Source organism: Macaca thibetana, chromosome 13 (genome assembly GCF_024542745.1).
Source record: "Macaca thibetana thibetana isolate TM-01 chromosome 13, ASM2454274v1, whole genome shotgun sequence".
In the NCBI taxonomy this organism is placed as follows: domain Eukaryota; kingdom Metazoa; phylum Chordata; class Mammalia; order Primates; family Cercopithecidae; genus Macaca; species Macaca thibetana.
Window position 1 is genome coordinate 13,389,641 of NC_065590.1, and position 23,133 is coordinate 13,412,773.

The 23,133-nt window shown below is 39.5% G+C and overlaps 1 protein-coding gene across 14 annotated transcripts in view; it reads right to left on the reverse strand.

Moving 5' to 3' along the window:
- Window positions 1-23,133, reverse strand: part of LOC126934450 (immunoglobulin kappa light chain) — a 246,297-nt gene that overhangs the window by 3,197 nt on the left and 219,967 nt on the right. For 4 of the 14 annotated variants that reach the window (XM_050755256.1, XM_050755262.1, XM_050755259.1 and 1 more), the window contains one exon: window positions 524-574. In XM_050755256.1, coding sequence (XP_050611213.1) covers window positions 524-574 — 51 coding nt within the window. Of the gene's footprint in view, window positions 1-523; window positions 575-855; window positions 894-1,163; window positions 1,202-1,523; window positions 1,575-23,133 lie in introns of all 14 variants that reach the window. The other 10 variants (XM_050755252.1, XM_050755255.1, XM_050755263.1 and 7 more) reach the window with 8 other exon arrangements.

A 23,133-nucleotide genomic window follows, 5' to 3' on the forward strand; every position in this document is an offset into this window, starting at 1 on the left:
TTTTTTTTTACTTTGTGTCATTCAGTTTAGAACAATTTAATTTTTTTGTCTCCAAATCCATTTTTGAAGCTGAGTTTAACTTTTGTAACCCATGATAAATCTTAAATGCCCTAATTTACCCATCTTTACAAAACTCCTATTTAAGCCTCTAAAAGTCAATACTGGCAATCAGACCCAAATTTCAGAAGGCAATAGTGAAAAATTACTTACGTTTAATCTCCAGTCGTGTCCCTTGGCCGAAGGTGATCCACGTATTAACTTACTTTCCCCTTAACAAAAATCTGTTTTCCCTGTTAATATCACTAGCCTGACTAATGCAGAGAAAATCTTGCAATTTAGATGCCTCACTTAACCGGCTAGCACTTGGCTATCCCTTAAGATGAACTAATTTTCAGTCCCTTATTCATCTAACTTTTTGAAAGAATCTGGTACTCTTTGGAATTGACCTGAGCTAATATCTTAAACATAAAAATTCCCCAAATTTACAACCTTATAAGAAAAAACATTACAAAAATGCACTTACGTTTGATCTCCACCTTGGTCCCTCCGCCGAAAGTGAGCCACAGTGAGGGATCTTACCCTTTCCCTCAACAAAAACCTCCCTCAAAGCCAATCATGAGATAGGCTGCTTGTTCAGAGAAAAATCTAGCTATTTCTTTCCCATTTCCCCCATGAATCCTATTCTCCTCCCAAACCCAATGATTTGTCTATTTGCTCAGCTTTTTAAGTTGATTTTCTGGTGTCCCGCTGTTTACTTCTGGGTCACCAGGTTTATTTAACCGAAATATCACAAAACTTGCACAAATGATACAATGGCACCAAAATCTCACGAATCATTGAGACAGATGTACTTACGTTTGATATCCAGTTTGGTCCCGGGGCCGAAAGTGAATCACAGTGATTCGTCTTAACTTCTCCCTTTACAAAAACCTCCCTGAAAGGTCAGCAAACCTCCTTCCCCCACCGAAGTTATTTTGATTTAGAAATCTTAAAAGCTAGCCACAAGCTAGCCTGCTGTGGAACAATTTCCCCTCCACTGTACCTAACCTGGGAATGAAGTTTGTTAGTTCCCTGACATCCAACTAATGAAAATCCACACAAAGGAACACAAAGTAAACTAATTAGACAGAAATAGTGAAGAATCAGTGGAAAAAAGTACTTACGTTTGATCTCCACTTTGGTCCCCTGGCCAAAACTGTACACACAATGGTTCCTCTTAACCTCCCTCCTATACAAAAACTCCCTTTCTGACAATTGACCAAGGCTCTGTCCAGAACATGTTATGTTCCCCAGGACATTTCTGAAGCTATTGCTTAGGCAAGTTCTTCTTACCCAATGAATGAATCTTGCTTGCTCTTCAAAGAAAATGTACACTCAATTCTCAAGTTTGACTACAGACTTATCTTTATATTTTCCCTGAAGGATGTCAGAGTCTGATTGCAGAGTCAGCTTATAGATCACTTCATAGACACAGGGAACAGAAGACACAGACAACGAAGAAGCAAAGTTTCAATTCTACTCACGTTTGATTTCCACCTTGGTCCCTTGGCCGAACGTCCACCACAGTGAGAGCTCTCCATTGTCTTGCTGTACAAAAACCCTTCTCACCAAAGGGGAACGGAGCCCTGGGTCAGCTGCTGAAGCTCAACTCCCTTTTGGAGCAGGTGTGGAAGCCCTGAGGCTTCTCTGACATAGTATATGTTTATTTTCTTAGGTGAGATCTAAAATCCAAGAAGAGAATGTATTTATTCCTATGGCCTGATGGTTCCTTTCTTTAGCAACTCGCCACATCTGGGCTGCTTAGTATTTATTTATTTTTTAGAAAGTAGACTGAATGTAAATTACAAAGAAAAGCAATGAAAAAAATGGTCAGTTTTTTTTTTTGTACTTTCTTTTGGGGTGGGCTGGGGGGCTTTTGCAAAGGATAAACTTCGTTTAGTGTAATTATGGAAATCAGCTTCTCAGTGAGTAATAATTACAGGCTGTCTTACTATTTTAACTTCTCCTTTGCTGCAATGTTATTTTTTAAAAGGCAGACTAAATGTATATCAAATTAAGGCTCAAAACTTTGAAGTGCATTTTGAAATGTAGCTACGGATGGCATATGAAACCAAAGTGAAGATTAACAGAGTAGAAAAGTAGACTTTACTTGGTTGGTGTGTCTGTTGTCACAGCACAGGTAGGGCTCAGCTCTGACTGAGCTGGACCAGGTGCATGCCATCTTTGGAGCTGCCATGGAGTCCCAGTGTTCCATAGTGTTTCCACAGTGATCTCACAACAACACTGAAGACCTTTGCAGTGTTTTCTTTTGAGTCCAGCTCCATTTTTGCAGTCTTGTATCTCTCTTAACCTTCCATCTCCACCCCTTCCATACATTACTCCCACCTCCCGACATTCCTTACAGTTTTTCTATGGCCTCCAGCTTTTGCACTCCCTCTGCTTGGGAACACCTTTGTCCACTTGGATTAGCTTGTGAACTGCTAATTGTCTTTCAAGATTCAACTGAAGAGAGACCTTCTCTCAGATTATCCCTGAGCAGGTGACCTGAATTTACAGAGTACAGAGACAGGTCACTGGGCCTAAAGTGCCTACTTATTTTTTATTATTTTTTGAGACGGAGTCTCGCTCTCTCACCCAGGCTGGAGTGCAGTGGCACGAGCTCGGTTCACTGCAAGCTCCACCTCCCGGGTTCACGCCATTCTCCTGTCTCAGCCTCCCCAGTAACTGGGACTACAGGTGCCTGCCACCCTGCCCGCCACCATGCCCGGCTGATTTTTTTGTATTTTTTTAGTAGAGACGGGGTTTCACCACGTTAGCCAGAATGGTCTTGATCTCCTGACCTCGTGATCCACCCATCTCAGCCTCCCAAAGTGCTGGGATTACAGGTGTGAGCCACCGCACCTGGCCGAGTGCCTCCTTATTTTTACCTGCTTTCAGATTCTCTTCTACCCTTCTAAATTATAAGTTGTTTGATGTTTTATTTGTCCTGTATTTGGGAGGCTCAGTCCCAGTCCAGTATCTTTACTTAGTAAATGATTAACAAACATTTTCAGAATAAATTAAAAAAAAAACGCACAATTGAAAATCAATAATAGATCAGAGAGGCTATCATAGAGCGGAGACTAATACGACTACCACACTAGTAACTTTTACAACACAAATCATAACCATAATTCTAAAGATTAAGGGTAGGTTTATTTGATTCTGTCACTGGCAGCTTTGCTAGTTGCCTTGAATAGCCGAATCAGCAGTTGGTCTCACCAGAAGATGAGGAATGAGAGGGATCAAGATAGAGGTGGAGAGTTAACATTGGCAAGTGAAATTTAAATGTGCAAAATAGCTGACCAAGGGCACAGTCCTTTTTTAAAGGAGACATAAAATGATTTTCTCTGCAGACATACAAGCAATACCAATCATAAAGGGTGACATTTATTGAGCACTTACTTAAGTGCCAGACATTGTACATGGATCATCACATTTAATTATTCCCAAGACTCTATGAACTACCCCTATTTTGTAGGTGCAAAAACTTGAGGGCAGAGAGGTCAAGGAACTGGCATATGGCAGTAAGTGGCAGAGCTGTGACCTAAACTCAGAACCCATGTACTTAACTGAACTATATGCAGATTATACTCCAGGAGTAAAGTCACCCAACGGAAGTAGCAAGCATGACAGGGAGTGCTGGGATTGGGAAAGGTAAAAGGAGCTCCTTAGACTGGGATAAGCTTGTCCAGACTTATATGTAAGACTACGCATGGAAATATTGTTTAAAAAGTGAAAAATAACTGAAATCATCATTAATAGGAATTTAATTAAACTCCTATTAGAGCTTTACAATGTTGCACAAAGCCAGACAATAAGAGGAAGACGTAGGCTTCTATATAGTTATGTGGAAGGTGTTTGTGAAAATGCAGGCCACTGAAGAGTATGTGTGGTGAGATATCATGATCCCATCTAAATTGATTATATATGTATATAAATATGGGCTGATTTGTAAAGGACACATAAATTGTGCTTGGTAGTTATCTCCTGGGATTGCAGAGGAGGAACAATGACACCTTCTCTTCCTACTCTTCTGTATGGTTGTGTGAATATATTCATTTTACAGTTTTTAGAAATAATAAAACTGTACTAATTTTGAAAAAAAAGTAAACTCTGACATTGCCTAGTAGCATTCTCAATATTCCTGTGCAATGCGTAAACATAAAGTTTTAAATGACATGTACACACATGTATGAGTTTTGTTTGTCAAATACTTTTCTATAATCTTTAAATCAAGCATGCCAAAAAGGTAAAAGCTTTCCTGTTTCAGTGTAGGAGATAGTCTTCTGCAAATGAAAGAGATGTAGGGGATAGAAATGGGAATGGAAAAGATGACCGAGCTGCTCGAGGGACTCATGTTCCTAAGTGAACTAATGGAAATCTAATATGAACAGTGAAACCAAATAACTATTGTAAAGCAGGCTTTGTAACCAATAAAAGACGATTAGCATAAGTATCATTGTGGCAAAACTATTTTATTGATCACATGCAGTGGTGATCTATAGGAATGATTGTTGTGATGTCTGCTGTAACATAAAATGAATCATGGAAAGTGGCTGAGATCCTTAGGATGTGTGTGGTTCATTTTTTGAAAGCAAATCATGTCTCAGAAGCATCTGTGAGACTCTGCCAGGATCTACCATTCTACAAAATATCTATGATGGACATTGATAAGATTGATTTGTTGAGGAAAGGCAAGGTGTCAGTAAGATAGTCTGAGAGGTTCTTGGATTTCATGTATAAGAGCGCTGGAAATAGAATTTCTTGGGGAACATTCCAACTAACTCATCACTGAAACTGCGTTACATTGAACCCTCAGCAAAGTTAGATTATCAGAAAAAAAAAATAAACTGCTTTGGAGGGGAGAGGAAGGAAAGGCAGGGAGGGAGGGAGGCAAGGAGAGAAAGAGAGAGAGAGAGGAGAGAGAGAACACAAGCACACACTTCAATGCACATCTACAAATCATCCTGAAAACTACCGATACATTATTTTAGCAATGTTCCTCAGGTGTAACATTTCAAGAATTATCATTTTTGCTTTTTATTTGGCATAATTTACTAGCCAATTTAGGAAGTTCCCCTCAATTCAGTAACATACAGTACATCACCCAGTACGTCAGGGGACACAAGGCATAAGTTTGCCTTTTGCAAGGTTTGAGGGATGGCAGTTTCCCTACCTGACTCAGGAAAGTCTGTAGCCGATATCCATCTTCAAGTTTGTGGTTCTTTCTCTCTTTGTATATATTTGAGCTCAGCAGTCACGCTGAAATCCAGAGTAGGTGATTCTTTTTGCTTTAGCTTGATTCCTCCTTAAGATTGTAACTCTCTCATTTTTACGTTTTTTTGTCAGACATAAGCTGATATTCCACAAGGAGAGGGGGGAATTCTGTGGTTCACATCCAGTGGTGCTTAGAACCTGATTGGTTGTCATTCTTCCAGCTAGTTTGTCATGAGTGGATGTCTGTCCTGGATTCCCAAGGATCAAGGCTGACCCCTTAGCCAGGAAGGAGGGAGATAGAGGAGGTTACTTGAGAAAGAACTGCTTCTTTGCTGCTTCTGGGTTGTGTCTGTTCCCTCTCATATCTGAAGACAGATGTGCTGGCAGAAGCAAAGTCCTTTGTCCGGCCATGTGCAAATGCATGGGACATAAATATGAACAGAGATTCTGGTCCCACTCTAGAAAATGTAGATGTTCATCTTGTTTCCAAGGGGACAGTGGGGCTGCAGGTGTTTTTTTGACTTCCTTGAGAGTAAGAGAAGATAGAAGCAATTGTGTCAGGGCTTATTATCCTAGGAGGGTTTCAGCCACCGAGATTTACATATTCAGTGCTGTGGTTTTTGTTTCATTTTGCAAGAGGAATGGGCTCCTCAAGCTCTGTCTCAGAGTTCCCTGCCCTCCCTGTCTACGTACTTGGCATCCAGCCCCTATGTTCTCTTCTCATATTAAGGCATAGAAACTCATCATAGGCAACTATTATGGTCATGCTGGCTCTGGATGCACTTATGAAACTGATGAGTTTGGGCTTGGTTTTTTAGACACCCAAATGCCCTGATAATCCCGGCTTGAAGGGGTGGCCAGCCCCTCCACACCTGCGGGTATTTCTCGTCTGGTGGGATGAGACTGAGAAAAGACATAAGACACAGAGACAAAGTATAGAGAAAGAACGAACAGTGGGCCCCGGGAACCGGCGCTCAGCATACGGAGGACCCACACCGGCACCGGTGTCTGAGTTCCTTCAGTATTTATTGATTACTATTTTCACTGTCTCAGCAAGGGGAATGCGGCAGGAGAACAGGGTGATAGTGGGGAGAAGGTCAGCAAGAAAACACGTGAGCAAAGGAATCTGTGTCGCAAATAAGTTCAAGGGAAGGTACTATGCCTGGATGTGCATGTAGGCCAGATTTATGCTTCTCTCACCCACACATCTCAGTGTAGTAAAGAATAACAGAGCAGCATTGCTGCCAGCATATCTCGCCTCCAGCCACAAAGCAGTTTTCTCCTATCTCAGAATAGAACGCATGTACAATTGGGTTTTACATGGAGACATTCCGTTCCCAGGGGCATGCAGGAGACAGAGGCCTTCCTCTTATCTCAACCACAAGAGGCCTTCCTCTTTTACTAATCCTCCTCAGCACAGACCCTTCACGGCTGTCAGGCTGGAGGACGGTCAGGTCTTGCCCGTCCCACCAGGCCGTATCTCAGGCTGTCTCAGTGGGGAGAAACCTTGGACAATACCCGGCTTTCCCGGGCAGAGGTCCCTGCGACTTTCCACAGTGCATTGTGCCCCTGATTAATTGAGAATAGAGAATGGCGATGACTTTTACCAAGCGTACTGCCTGTAAACATATTGTTAACAAGGCACATCCCGCACAGCCCTAGATCCCTTAAACCTTGATTCTATACAACACATGTTTCTGTGAGCACAAGGTTGGGGCTAAAGTTACAGATTAACAGCATCTCAAGGCAAAACAATTGTTCAGCGTACAGATCAAAATGGAGTTTCTTGTGTCTTCCTTTTCTACATAGACACAGTAACAGTCTCATCTCTCTTTCTTTTCCCTACACTGGCCGAGACTAAAGTTCCAAGTCTAAGAGGGAGGATAGGAGGTGGACAGGCCAATGGAAATAACAAATGAGCACAGATGGAAACAAGAAATAATGTGGATTTTTGAGTTCGTTAGCATGTCCTCCACTCTTTCAAAACCTCCTTTGCAATGACAAAAAAATATAAAAATGATAATGAATTTATCTCATGGTTGGAGAATCATGAGAGGTTCTATTAGAAGAAAAAACTTTGAAGAACACCACAGATATTTAAACCATGTCATTGAATTCATAGAGAAACTGGAATCTAGAACTTTTTTCCATTGCAAAAACAGGCGGAGTCCTTGAAGCAGCCAGTTCTAGTTTTCCCCACAGAGCCCCAGAAAAGCCATACTTCAGAGCTATGTGGGGCTGGGAATGGTATAGGTGGGCAGTGGAGGTGGAATAACACCTGGGTCGTCTCTCTGCTGATTACAGACAGCTTGACCCTCATGCTTCAGGCCGTGGGAATAGAGATTGAAAGAAAAAGGGGCCAAGTTAACAGGCATTCAATAGTAATGGGATTAAAAAAACCCTCCCAAACCACTAGAAGGAAAAGAAATAGACAAAAATAATAAACCAATCCAGCAAAATTCAGAAGTGAATAAAAAATTGAGGCAAGCCTGATACATCAAAGTACAAAATCAGTTTGAAGGACGAAGTCAAAATATACAGTTACAAACTACCGTGAATGTTGTTATTTAAAACTTTAATTTATGTAAAAATAAAAATAAAGCAAAAAGATGACTTTTGTGTCTTTTTGAGGACATTTGATTCACTAGAGAAATAGTTCATTTGCTTTCTATTTATGATTGATTAAAAACTAGATAGCAAAAAGTTAGATGTTAATGTAAAGAAAACTTTATGAAAATGATAATGGATTTTTATCTAGTAGAAAAGATAACCCCAATGCTTATGGTTTCATTGCTCTGTAGGACATTAACAAGTTGTGCATCTTATTTAGCAAAGTTATTCCAACATTAGTAGATGTACACGTGTGTGTGTGTATGTACACATATAGGTGTGTGCATGTATGTGTATATGTATGTATGTATGTAGGTATATATGTATATACTAGCAAATGATAAGGCTAGTTCAAAGGAGGATGTACAGTAGTACATCCTTATCCACAGTTTTACTTTCTGGGGTTTCAGTTACCTGTAGGCACCTATAGTCTGAAAATATTAGATAGAAATTTCTAGAAATAAGAATTTACCCATTTTAAATTGTGTGCCTTGGTAGTGTGATGAAATCTCATGCCCTTCCGCTCCATGCCAGCCTGGGACTGAATCATCCCTTTGTCCAGCATCTCCATGCTGTCTACACTTACCCTCCTATTTAGATGCTTAGAAGCCCTCTTGGTCATCAGATTGACTGTCATGATATCCTAGTGTTTGTGCTCAAGTAACTCTTATTTTACTGAATTCTTCTATTTTATTACTAGTTATTGTTGTTACTCTCTTACTGCGACTAATGAATACAGTTTATCATAGGTAGGTATGTATAGGAAAAAACATAGCATGTATAGGGTTGTGTACTGGCATCCGCTGGGGGGAGAATTTTGTTAAAGTTAGAACAGAGAAGGCTGTCCAGAAGAAAGAATTTTCTGTTTTTTTCCACCTTTTTTCTGTTTGATGTCCCCACATAAGTCTCAGTGTTACGATCTGTCTCCCCACCTCAGTCACTGTCTTCTGTCTCTGGAAGGAAATTCCCCTTGGGCTGAGGACAGCATGGTGCTAGACAGGAGAGATCCAGTACCCACTCTGGGAAATTTCATAAGATGTCTGATTCTCCACTTTCTTCAGGGACCTTTTATCATATCTCATGTGGCTATGGCCTTTGTCACTGCCATCTGCACAACACTGAACTCCAGCAACATCAACTGAGAAGAAAGAGAGAGAGGGGAAGAAAGAGAAAGGGAGAGAAAGAGAAAAGTCATTTGTTGATTGAGCCACACAAATTATTATATTTCTAATTAAATTATATATCCAGGTAGCTGCAATATGATACAATCCCAAATACACATATTTATTAAATATGATTCAAAGAGCATTTGTTGAGTACTCTGTATCAAGGCACAAAGTAAAATAAATGCAAAATTACTGGTGATTTTTATGCCTTTCTGTGGCACTTGACTTCCTCTGGTTGGAGGTACTGTGTGAGAGCACATAAGCTCCAATCAGGTGGTCTGGAGGGAGCAAAATGTCACTGTTGGAGGTTAAATATGAAGAGAAATAGCAGTAGGCATCAGATAGCACAGAATGAAAATAAAAGTACATATACTTCTAATGTCTTGTTCTAGATTCCTTTTTTTTTTTAAATTTTGTTTTGTTTTTGAGATGGAGTCTCCCTCTGTCACCCAGGCTGGAGTGCAATGCCGTGATCTTGGCTCATCGCAACCTCTGCCTCCCAGAGGCCATTCTTCTGCCTCAGACTCCTAAGTAGCTGAGATTACAGGTGTGCACCACCTTGCCTGGCTAATTTTTGTATTTTTAGTAGAGATGGTGTTTCACTATCTTGGTAAAGCTGGTCTCAAACTCCTGACCTCATGATCCACCTACCTCGGCCTCCCAAAGTGCTGGAATTATAGACGTGAGCCAGCGCGCCTGGCCTCCTTGTTTTTTAAAAACTAGTTCAAGCCCTCAACTCATAACTTGGGAAATTCAGGTCATAGGATGCCCTGTTGTTTATAAGGTATTCAGCAACAATGCATGGAATAGAATATTTAACTATTAAAAACTTATATTAGGTTGTTGCAAAAGTAATTGCTGTTCTTTTTTCCTTCCTTCCTTCCTTCTTTCCTTCCTTGCTTTCTTCCCTTCTTCCCTCCCTTCCTTCCTCCCTTCCTTCCTCCTTCCTTCCTTCCTTCCTTCCTCCCTCCCTTCCTCCCTCCTTCCCTTCCCCTTCCTCTTTCTTTCTCTTTCTTTCTTTCTTTCTTTCTTTCTTTCTTTCTTTCTTTCTTTCTTTCTTTCTTTCTTTCTTTCTTTCTTTCTTTCTTTCTTTCTTTCTTTCTTTCTTTCTTTCTTTCTTTCTTTCTTTCTTTCTTTCTTTCTTTCTTTCTTTCTTTCTTTCTTTCTTTTTTTTCTTTCTTTCTTTCTTTCTTTCTTTCTTTTCTTCCTTCCTTCCTTCCTTCCTTCTTTCTTTCCTTCCTTCCTTCTTCCTTCCTTCCTTCCTTCCTTCCTTCTTTCTCCCTTCCCTTTCCTTTCTTTTTCATTGTTGTGTTCCAGGACGATTTAGTGTTACCCACAGTTCCCAGAGAAAGGATCCTTCCCTTCCTTCCTCCCTCCCCTCCCCTCCTTCCTCCCTCCTTTCCTTCCTCCCTCCTTCCTTCCCCTTCCTCTTCTTTCTTTTTCTTTCTTTCTTTCTTTCTTTTTCTTTTTCTTTCTTTCTTTCTTTCTTTTCTTCTTTTCTTTCTTTCTTTCTTTTTTTTCTTCTTTCTTTCTTTCTTTCTTTCTCTTCTTTCTTTTTCTTTCTTTCTCTCTCTTTTTTCCTTTCTTTCTTTCTTTCTTTCCTTTTTTCTTTCTTTCTTTCTTTCTTTCTTTCTTTCTTTTTCTTTCTTTCTTTCTTTCTTTCTTTCTTTCTTTCTTTCTTTCTTTCTTTTTTTTTCTTTCTTTCTTTCTTTCTTTCTTTCTTTCTTTCTTTCTTTCTTTCTTTTCTTTCTTTCTTTCTTTCTTTCTTTCTTTTTCTTTCTTTCTTTCTTTCTTTCTTTCTTTCCCTTCCTTCCTTCTTCCTTTCTTCTCTCTCTCCCTCCTTCCTTCTTCTTTTTTTTTTTTTTTTTTTTTTTGAGACGGAGTCTCACGCTCTTGCCCAGGCTGGAGTGCAGTGGCGCCATCTCGACTCACTGCAAGCTCCGCCTCCCGGGTTCCCGCCATTCTCCTCCTCAGCCTCCTTAGCTGGGACTACAGGCGCCCGCCACCACCGCGCCCGGCTAATTTTTTGTATTTTTTTTTTTAGTAGAGACGGGGTTTCACTTGGTCTCGATCTCCTGACCTTCCTTCCCAAAGTGCTGGGATTACAGGCTTGAGCCACCGCCCCGGCCTCTTCCTTGCTTCTTTTCCTTCCTTCCTTCCTTCCTTCCTCCCTCCCTCCCTCCGTCCCTCCTTTCTCCTTCTCCCTTCTCCCTTCTCCCTTCCCTTCCCTTTCCTTTCTTCTTTCGTTGTTACCTACAGTTCCCAGAGAAAGGATCCTGTCTTGAGGGGTGGCTGGGGCAGGGTACCTGCTCTGTGCTCTAGTGGCCGGGTGGCTCAGGTCCAGCTGCCAGGCCACATTTCCCAGGGAATGGCACTGTGTCTTCCTAACAAGAACAAAATAGGTGCTTAGTAAATATAAGATGCCTTCAGCTTTTAGTATATGCGTAATCATAAATATAATTTGTTTAAAGCCTGAACTATTCTGATGTTCTCACTGGCTAGCCAAACTTAAACTGTGTATTTGGGCTTGAATTTCCCACCAAGGGTGTTACTAGCTTCTTTATTGTTGCAGCTGCTTTTTGTTTTGTTTTTGAAAGTTTAAAAAAATGCACAAGGGGCTTTTACTTCCTGAAAGATGGAGTAGAATTATTTTTACCTATTTCTCTCAAGTAATATAAAAACCCTGGACATTGCACTTAAAGCAAACTTACAAAGACTCTGAAGGGTGGAGAGAAGAAGGCAGACCAGTTAGGAATACTGGGACCCAAGGAGCGACCCAGCAGTGCATTCCCCGGGGTTTCTTTTTGCCTCATCCATTCCAGACTTGGTTCTGGAGAAGTTTGTCAACCCGGAAACACCAAAATGCCCAGACAGACAAAAAGCCCTAATAAAAGCTGGCTCTCTCTAGTCAAAGGAGAAAGAAAGAGGAAGCCCAGTAAAACAATTCTTAGGCAGTAACTGCTCTGCTCCATTCATACACCATGACAAAAACCCTAACTTCTCCTTCCTGAGTCGCAAAAGAGGAAGTCCGCTGAGATGAGTTTAAACGAGATACAAAGCCTCATAACACAATACTCCGAAGTCCAGATTTCAACTGACAACCACACATCCCACCAGGAACCAGGAGAACCAGGAAAATCTCAGCCTTAATGAGACAAGTAAGAGGTGTTAATACTGACATGACAGAGATGTTAGAATTATCTGACAAGAATGTTAAAGCTGCCATCATAAGGACACATCAAACTCAACAACACCATCAATGAGTAAGATCATAAATCAACATTGCTAGAAAACTCCAACAAGCACCAGCAGAATTCACATTCAAGTGCCCATGGAACATATACCAAAATTGCCATATACTGGGCCATGTAACAAACCTCAACAAATTCAATAGAATTGAAATCACACGGAGTGTGTTCTCTGACCACCTGGAATCAAACCGGACATCAATAATAGAAAAATAATGGGGAAAATGCCAAACCCTTGGAAACAAAACAACACACTTCTAAACAATCCATGGGAGGTTTCAAGGAAAAGAAACAATTATATATTGAATAGAATAAAACTGAAGATGCAACATATTATAATATCAAGAATATAGCAAAAGCCCAAAAAAATGAAAACTTATCCCAGAAAAATGAAAACTTACGTCAGCACAAAAACGTATACAGTACACAACTATTTATAGCAGTTTTATTTGTGTTAACAAAAACTAGAATCAGTCAAAATGTCCTACAATAGATTAATGGTAAGACAAACTGTGGTACATCCATGCCATGGAATATTAGTACTAAAAAGTAGTGAGTTGGTCACAGTGGTTCATACCTATAATTCCAGCACTTTGTGAAGTAGAGGTGGGAGAATCGCTTGACCTAGGAATCTGAGACCAGCGTGGGCAACATAGCGAGACCATGTCTCTAAAAAAAATAAATAAAAATTTAGCTGTGTGTTGTGTCCCGTGCCTGTAGTCCTAGTACTTGGGAGGCTGAGGCAGGAGGATGCTTGAGCCTAGGAGTTCGAGGCTGCAGTGAGTGATGATCTCACCACTGCACTCCACCCTGTGTGACAGAGTGAGACTCTGTCTCTAAAAAACATAAAAAATAAAATAGTGAGCTCTTGATACACGTGACTTGAATGGATCTGAGGGGCATTATGCTGAGTATAACGGTCACATATTGCATGATTCCATTTACATAACGTTTTTGTCTTTTCAAAAATATTGCTAGGGGGTACTTCTTGGTTGCAGGGTGTGTGCATTTTTCAATTTACAAATTGGCCTCAAATTCATGTATTAAGTTTACATCCCCACATTTGCAATGATAGCTCCTCCATGGAGTTTCCTCAATCTACATCCTCTCCAATACTTGATATTATCAGGTTTTTCATTTTTTTCCAGTCAAATGGGCAACACATTATATTTCATTTTTGGTTTAAAATACATATTTGTGTTTTCTGATCACTCATGTGGTTGATCATGGCTATTGGGGTCTCATCTGTTGTGAATTGCCTGTTCTTAAGGTATGCCCACTTTTTTATTGAGTTGCTTATTTTTTTTGCTATTGCATAGAAGTTTTCAATCTTTCTTCCCTCTTCTTATTCTTTAATAACAGAATCCCAATTTTTTACAGGGCAACAGTGTCCCAGCCAAAAATCTAATTCCTCAGCTCCTTTTCAGTTAGGACTGTTGAGACATAATCTGAAATCTCTTGTGCATTTCTGGAAAATTTTGCTTGATTGACAGAAGCAATGCTGCTTATTTATTTGTTGTGTTCTGTCTTCTTCTGTCTGGAACTTGGCAGAAGCACCATCTTACAGGATGAAAGTCACAAGCTAGAGTGGAGAAGCAGGCAGGGAAAGGACATGGGTCCTGCAGCAACTGTCTAGTTCTGAAACACCTGCCTCCAGAGTCAGTGTTGGTGGGAAAAATATACCTCTTTATCTGATCAAGTTCATGTAGTTAGATTTCAACTACATATAGCTGAGTGAATACGGATGAATACTGAATAATGAATACTGGTACACCTTTCCAATATTTTCTCTTAGAGTTCTGCATTGAAGTTTTTAAATAAGTTTAGTCTGTACCTTTCTTTTTCATTTTCAGTCTTCAATTTTGACTTCAAGCTAATTCTAGCCCTATGATGTGATTTATGTTTCTAAATAATGGCATTTACCCTCTTTCACTATTCCCTGGAATTGGAAAAAACATAGGTATTTATTTATTTATTTATTAGGTTTTGGTAAAACTTAACCATATGTTTAACAGGAGCTGGACTTTGATTTAAGCAAACTTAGGGTAGAAACAGTTTGAAGACAATCAAGGAAATTTGAATAAGAAATGGGTATTGGATATTAAGGAATCACTCTCCATTATGCTAGAAATCATAATAGAATGGTGGTTATTTTTTAAAAGTCCTTGTCAGTTGGCAATATATTAATGATTGACTGAAAAATACTACCAGCAGCGTCTGTGTGTGAGAGGGTGAGGGAACAGTAATTGGTTGGGGGGCGGTAGTTGAAACAAGATTGGCAAAATGTTAATTTGTGAAGCCTAGGGTTCGTTTTACTATTTGTGTATATTCATAAATGGTTGAATGTTCCTATAAACATTGAAAATGAAAATAAAGTGGTTTCACGTTGCTGACTGTGACTGTCACACTCTGTCAGCAGATGGCAGTGTTGTATAAACCATGAGCCTACACAGGCCTAATGGATCATGGTGCTTGCTAAGTAACAAAAGCAATGACACAGGTCAGATTTTATTGCTTTTAGACAAAAGGGCATGGTAAGATTTGCAGAGTAAAGAATAGGTACAGAGTAATAATAAATTATTTTTAAAATTCTAAGTGATTCACTAAAGTCTTATAGAGAAGTTAGGTAGAAAACTACATAAAATCCCCATAAACCTATGAACTTATTACAATTATAAAATCATTTGGCCTTTCTCTCTTTCTCAAAGTCTCCTCTTATCTGAAATTTAAATCAGTATTTTCATACATACATATTTGCAAAACCTACTTGGAATTTACTTTAAAACCTTATATGATAAACATAAATATTATTCTGTCATTCTTTTTACCCAGCTTTTAAGTGGCATAGTTCAATCTATGAAAAGAGCTCCATATTTTAAAAGATTTTCTAGTTATGACAACAGGCAACATTTCATAGATGATAAAATGTCTTATCAACTAATACCATTGTATTTTAACTTAGGTTATATACAATAGCTTTAAGAACCAGTTGTAGAATTTGATATATAGAAAATAATATAGACCCTGTCACTGGACAAACTTATGGTGGAATCATTTTTTGTGTTGTTGTGGAAAAATTATTCTTTCTGAAACCCTGTTTGGATTTTTTTTAAAGCCTATAATTTGGGCATCCTTATAAAGTAGTGAAGTCTGAAATTAAACAATCAATGTAAGAGAGCTAGTTCCTTTCTTGGCAAGAGAATATGACTCTAAAATTTATGGCCAAGTTAGACTATTTCTATCTTGCCTCTTTCCCCTAAAATATTTGGGTTTAATTAAAAATTTACAAAGAAATTAGAAAAATAAAAGTAAAAATAGAAATTCAAATTGAGATAAAATAACAGTGGTAATCAAAATCAACCCCTATTTTGATCTAGAAAAGAAAAGAAAAAAGATAATTTGGACATCGTAAAAATTAAACTTCTGCTCTTCAAATGGCACATTAAGAAAATAAAAGGCGCCACATATTGGGAGAACACATTCATAAAACACAAATGTGAGAAAGAAATCGTATGCAGAATATACAAAGAACTCTCATAGTCCATAGTAACAACACCCCAATAAAAACTTGAACAAAAATTTGAAAGGATATGTCATCAAAGAAGGTATATAATGAAGTTACAATACTAGGCTCGAGCAAGTGGAACCCTCACACACTGCTGATGGGAGTGCAAAATAGCACAGCCACTTTGGAAAACAGTTTGGCAGTTTCTTATAAAGTTCAACACGCACCTACCAGATGACTCAGCAGTCCCAAAGCTAGGAATTTACCCAAGTGAAATGAAATCCTGAGTTCACACAAAAACCTGCATTGAAAAGCTTACAGCAACTTTATTCTTAGCAGCCAAGAATTAGAAATGACCTAATGTCTTTAAATTGTTAACTAGATAAATGATCTGTGGCATATCCACAAAATGGAATACTACTCAACAAAAGACAGTGAACTAGTGATATATGAAACAGCATGGATGAATCTCAAATGCATTCTCCTAAGTGAACAAAGTCAGACTCAAAAGGCTTCACACTGCATGGCTCCATTTATATGACATTCAGGAAGAGGCAAACGATTGGATCAGACAAAAACCAGTGGTTGTCAGGGGCTGGGGGTGAAGGAAGGGGCACAAAGGGACGTTAAAGGGTAATTGACCTGTCTTATATCTTGAATGTGGTTGTGGTTTCAGAGCTATGCATTTGCCAAAACTTATAGAAATATACACGAAAGGGTGGCTTTTATTGTAATTTATACCTCAGTAAACCTCACTTAAAATAACCAGTTTTTGATTGATCACAAAATCTGGTTCTGAGCTTCTTGGAAACTGACTAAATGAAGATAATGTGTTAAGTTACATAATTTTCGTCTAAGGGAAAAAATTCTAGTTTCTAAGTGTGACTGAAGGTTTTCCTGGGATAAAAGTTGAAGACAATTTCTAACTTGGGGCATTGCATAGGAGCTGATAAAAAGATAATATTGTGGGCATTGCATAGAAACTGCATTGGATAATACTCTTAGTAGTAATTTCATAGAGAATAAAAAACAGAATTCGTATGACTTTATTTTTACTTGTATAAATTTAGGTGGTACAGGTGCAATTTTGCAACATAGCTATATGGTGTAGTGGTGAAGTCTGGGCTTTTAGTGTACCTATCACCTGAATCATGTACATTGTATCCATTTAGTATTTTCTCATCACTCAACCTCCCCGACCCTTCCACCCATCTCAATCTCCAGTGTTTATCACACCACACTCTATGTCCATGTGTACAAATTATTTAGCTCCCACTTATAAGTGAGAATATGTGACATTTGACCTTCTGTTTCTGAATTATCCACTTAAGATAATGGCCTCCAGTTCCAACCACATTGCTGCAAAAGACATGATTTCATTCTTTCTTTATAGCTGAATAGTATTTCATTGTGGTATGTATACACACACACACACACACACACACATCATGTTTTCTTTATCCAATCATCTGTTGATGGACACTTGGGTTGATTCCATATCTTTGCTATTGTGAATATGGCTGCGATAAACATGTGAGTGCAGATATCTTTTTTATATAATAATTTATTTCCCTTTGGGTAGATACGCAGTAGTGTTAATGCTGAATCACATGGTAGTTCTATTTTTAGTTCTTTGAGAAATCTCCGTAGGGTTTTTCATAGAAGCTGTACTAATTTACATTCCCACTAATAGTGTACAAGTATTCGCCTTTCTCTGCATCCTTGCCAACATGTTATTTTTTGGTGTTTTATTAATAGCCATTCTGACTGCTGTAAGATAATATCTCATTGTAGTTTTAACTTGCAATTCTCTAGTGATTAGTGATTTGAACATTTTGTTTTTTGTATGCTTCTTGGCCATTTGTATACTGTTTTAGTCTGTTCTTACGCTGCTAATAAAGACATACCCAAGATTGGGTAATTTATAAAGAAAAAGTGGTTTAATTGACTCAGTTCCACATGGCTGGGGAGGCCTCACAATCATGGCAGAAGGCAAAGGAAAAGCAAAGGCACATCTTACATGGAGGCAGGCAAGAGAGTGTGTGCAGGGGAACTCCCCTTTATAAAATCATCAGATCTCATAGGACTTATTCAGTATCATGAGAACAGCATGGGATAAACCTGTCCTCATGATTCAATTACCTCCCACCAGGTCCCTTCCATAATATGTGGGGATTATTAGAATTTAAGGTGAGATTTGGGTGGGGACACAGAGCCAAACCATATCATATACCTTCCTTTGAAAAATGTCTATTCGTGTCCTTTGCCCACTTTTTGGTGGGGTTATTTTGTTGTTGTTGTTCTTGAATTGTTTGAGTTCCTTATAAATTCTAGACATTAGTTCCCGTAGGATGCACAGTTTGCAAATATTTTCACGCATTCTGCAGATCATTCACTCTATTGATTATTTCTCTTGCTGTTCAGAAGCTTTCTAGTTAAATTAAGTCCTGTTTATCTATTTTTGTTTTTGTGCCTGTGCTTTTGATATCTTAGTTCTGAATTCTTTGCCTAGATCAATTCCAGAAGCATTTTCCTTAGGTTTTCTTCTAGTGTTTTTGTAGTTACAGGTCTTATATGCAAGTCTTTAATCCATCTTGAGTTAACTTTTGTATTTGGTGAGAGATAGAGGTCTAGTTCCATTCCTCTGCATATGGCAATTCAATTTCCCCAGTACTGTCTATGGAAAAGGATCCATATGACTATTTCTTGTATAAATGTTGAATGTGAATAGAGAGCATCAGATGGTAAAGCTGGTATGTGGCTTGGGAATCAGGTGGACTGTCCATCTGGTGATCTCAGAGGGTGGCCTCCTAAGTATTCACCTTGATGAAGCTAGCAGAGCTGAGGGCACACTTTTATGCTTGTGTGCTCACGAACCCTTGGATGCAATTTCAGAGCTGGATAGATTCTACTATTGCAAACCAACATGTTGATTTATTCGTCTGTGCCTAGAAATCTAACCATCCTGTAAACTTGATGACGGCATCCTCTGGTCAGCATGTTTCTTCCTAGTTGGAGGCGTGGTATGTTCAATGGAGCATCAACTTAGACATGGAATTAGAATCCTAACTCTGCATCTTATGAACTAGGTATGACATTAGGTAAATTACTTAACTTTCCCCAAGCCTCGAATTTCTCATCGGAAATGTGGAAATAATAACATTTCTCTTATAAACTTGCTGTGAGGAGTAAATAAAATAATGTTTATGAATTACTTAGCACAATCCCTGGGCATGTAATTTCTTGGTAAGTACTAATTTTTGTTGGTTAGATCCAGTTACAGGGGAAGCAAATTTACAGATACGTGGTTCATGAGCAACAGGTTTCCTGGATTATTGTCTTACACATGGTAACCAGACTGATCTTTAAAAATCACAAACAAGAAACAAACCAAGTTATTCCACTGCTTAAACTCTCTGAAAGTTTCTTATTGCACTTAGAAACTCATTGTCATGATCCCTAGGCCAACATTTGTGGTTCTCACCCTTGGCTACTGTGCATAGAAACTCCTGGAGAACATTGAAAACTGCTGGTGCCCAAACTGATGCCTAGAGATTCTGAGGAGCCTGGTCCATGTGGGGACTGGGCACTGCGACTTTTATGAGCTCTCTAGATGTTTCCAGTGTGATTTTGCCCTGACCCCTCCCTCCTGTCTAACTGTGTTTCTTATTGGGCCTTCTCTCCTTCCCTGCTCCTATGACTGGAACCTCCCTTCTAATCTTTGAATGTACTGAGCTCTTCCTTCAGGACCTAAAGCCTCTTCATTACTGAGTCAGGTTCTACCACCCCTTCCATGTCAAGCTCACATTCCATCTTCATTATGACTCTGGCCTCTGGTCAGAACCTGGGGTGCTCTTTCCCTTCAAGAAGCTGGGGCTTGGAGGCCTGGGACTTCATCATCAGTCTTTTGTTCCTAGTTGTAGTTAGAATCTCGTGCATTTTCATGTACAGATTACACCGTTTGCAGGGCCCATCTGGTCTTCACAGTAAAGACAGAAGTCTTAGCTGTTCAACAGTCATGTTGCTTGCTATTGGAGCCCCTGATATGTGGCCCAGACTATGGTGAGGTGAATGAGGCATTGCCTTGGTCATAAAATTTAAGGAGGTCCCCCAAACTCAATAGTCAAGATAAAGAATATTTTAATGCAATATTTAAGCAATCAAAATTAATGCAAAAAATCCATGATGAAAAAAAAATCAGAATTTAAGTCAATTCCGGGTCTATTTAGTGAATAAAGAGATATTAATAGGGACTGCTTTATTTTACTGTATTTTATTTATTTAAATTTTTTTTTTAAAGATGGAAGTCTCACTCTGTTGCGCAGGCTGGAGTGCATTGGTACAATCTTGGCTCACTGCAACCTCCACCTCCTGGGTTCAAGCGATTCTCCTGCCTCAACCTCCCAAGTAGCTGGGATTACAAGTGCCTGCCACCACTCCCAGATAATTTTGTATTTTTAATAGGGACGTGGTTTCACCATGTTGGCCAGGCTGGTCTTGAACTCCTGACCTCAAGTGATCCACCCGCCTTGGCCTCCCAAATTCTTGAGATTACAGGTGTGAGCCAACACACCCAGCCAGGGACTGTTTTATATTTGTGGCTAAGGGGGATTTGAGGGATAATTTGAATCTGTTCTGCTTTCTTGGGTTGTGTTTCTCAAACTGCTTTATGGGGATTTCCAACGATGTAAATTTTGTGATGAAAATATTTTATAGTAAAGCACACATGGCCGTATTGCGGAAAGAAATGCCAAAATTTTATGAAAATTTAAAATAAATCAAGCTCAACTACTGGAGAAGCTGAGGTAGGAGGATCGCCTGAGCCCGGGGGTTGGAGGTTACAGTGAGCCATTCATTCGAAAGCAGAACAGAATCAAATTATCCCTCGAATGCGCTACAGCCACAATATAAAACAGTCATTACTGGCATCTCTTTATTCACTAGATAGATCCTGAATTGTCTCGCTCCGTCGCCCAGGTTAGAGTGCAGTGCGAGACCTTGTCTCTAAAACAAATAAATAAATAAATACAAAAACAAATACAAACAAAAACAAGCTCAAGACTTTGAAGAAATGGTACCCCAGAGCTTTGAGAACAGACTCCTGAGTTACACATATTTTCTTCTTTCTGCCACTAGGTGGAGGCAGTGGAGCGGGTTGAGAAGCACTGTCATAAAGCTTGTAATTAAAGAACATCAGAGTGCCAGTGGAGTTGCTATAAAGTGCAGAGTAGCTACTCTTGTGCTGTATACTTGGATGCGCATGAGAGAGAAGTGAATGGGAGGGAGGCTCGAAACAATGGGAAGAGCCCTAAGAATCAGGTCTGATGAACTTACATAATCGGCCTTGCACACAACTTTTCTGGCTGAACCTGCACTTCCCATAAGTCAAATGCAAATGTTGGCAGGAATGTCTTGTGAGGTTCTTCCCAGCTTGTACAGTCTGAGCTATTTTAAAGGAGAAATGCTGACGAGCAATCGTCCTTGGAATTTGCAGTGCATAAACTTGACCAGCAGAGCGCAGCAGTGCCCACCCCTTTTAAGGAGTAACCTTCCAAATTTTCTACCATCATGGCAGAGTTCTGATCCTACAAATGAGGCAGCGTTTGGACCACTTAATAACAACCAACCCTAAAAGTAAATTTTCTTTTTATTAAACGTTTTAATTTTACATTTGTAAACAGAAAAGAAATCCTTATTGTGTTGGCTCTGGGATACCACTTCCTTGGTTCAACTCCTTCTTCCCTGACCACTGCTTCTAAGTCTCCTGTGATGGTTTCTTCTCATCTCTTTGACCTCTGCTTGTTGGGTTACCTACGAGGGCCCAGTCTGCCTTCATTGATTTAACTCATTGCCTAGTAACCTCGACCTGTTTCCCAAATTTGCATCTTCAGCCCAGACTATTTCTCCGAACTCCAGAATCACATATATTCATCCACCTGTCCAAGAGATATTACCAGTTAGAGGTCTAGCAGGTATCTCAAATGTCTAATATGTTCAACTCTAAGCCCTGATTCCCACCTGCCTTCCCTGCCTCAGAAAATGTCCTTCCAAATTCTCTAGTTGCTCAGGTTCAAGCACTTGCAACCACCTTGATTTCGCATTTCTCCCATGCCTCACATCCGATATGTTAACAAATGCTATTTTTTTCTACCTTTGAAACATGACCAGAATCTGACACTTTTCACCACAGCTGCCACTGGGCCTCTTGACTGCTATTAAGAAAGGAGGTATGTTCTGGTTTGTAAAGATTATTAAAAGAGGTTAAATTGGGACTTTTTTTTTGTATTTGTTTTGAAAGGTATCTCAAAGGCCGAGAATAATATAATAGATATTGTGTCCTCTAATGGAACGATTCATTTTCTCTCCTCCTCCACTGCCTTTCTGGGGATGGTGGAAATATTGGAGCATTTTCAGAATAAGAAACAATTTTATTGCTGTTCACCAGATGTCAGGAGGGTGTGGTGTGGTGGGCCTGTGAGTGGACCGTTTAACCCTAGAAGTTAGAAACTAGGGTCCCTGTGGAGTACAAACCCTAATAGGTCTTGGTGAGTAACAGAAGAGATAAAAGAGAGCTCAGTCCGGTCATAAATCCTTTGACCAGTTGCCATCTATTGTCATGAGAAATTCCCCAAGAAGGCACCCACCTCTTTTGCAGACAGTTCTGTTTACTAGATTCTGGAGGATTCGTTATCATCGTATGATAGAATTACCTTCTAGTTGGATGGTGCGTTAGTCAGAATTCTTTTTGCAAGTAACGTAAGTCAGCTGTAACACATACAACTAGAAAAAGAATTAGAGAAAGAAAAGTAGTTATACTAATGTGAAAGAAAAAAATAAACCTCAGGACCCCAAAATCACTAAGCCAAAAAGGAAAGTCAAGTTGGGAACTGCATCAGGCAAACCTGCCTCACATTTTATTCCTAAATAAGACAGCTACAAAAATAAAAAGCTACATAGCTCCCTCACAATTTTCCCACAAGGAAATTCCTTGTGGACAAAGAAAGGACTGAACTCAAAGTCATCCCTCTGTTCACTTCAGACAAATGCATATGCATTGCTTCTTCTGCCCTATTGTTTCAATAAGCCGGACTAAAGCATAGATGGGTATTTCTCTACCCACCTTTCATATGTGAATTGTATATTCAGTGAAAGGCTGATCAGAGACTCAAAATAATGCAACCCCATCAGGAAGCCCCCTTCCCTGCCTCGAGTTGTCACGCCTTTCCAGACCGAAGTGATGTACATCTTATACACAATGATTGATGTTTCTTGTCTCCCTAAAATGTATAACACCAAGCTGTGCCCCGACCATCTTGGGCACGTACAGTCAGGACCTCCGGAAACT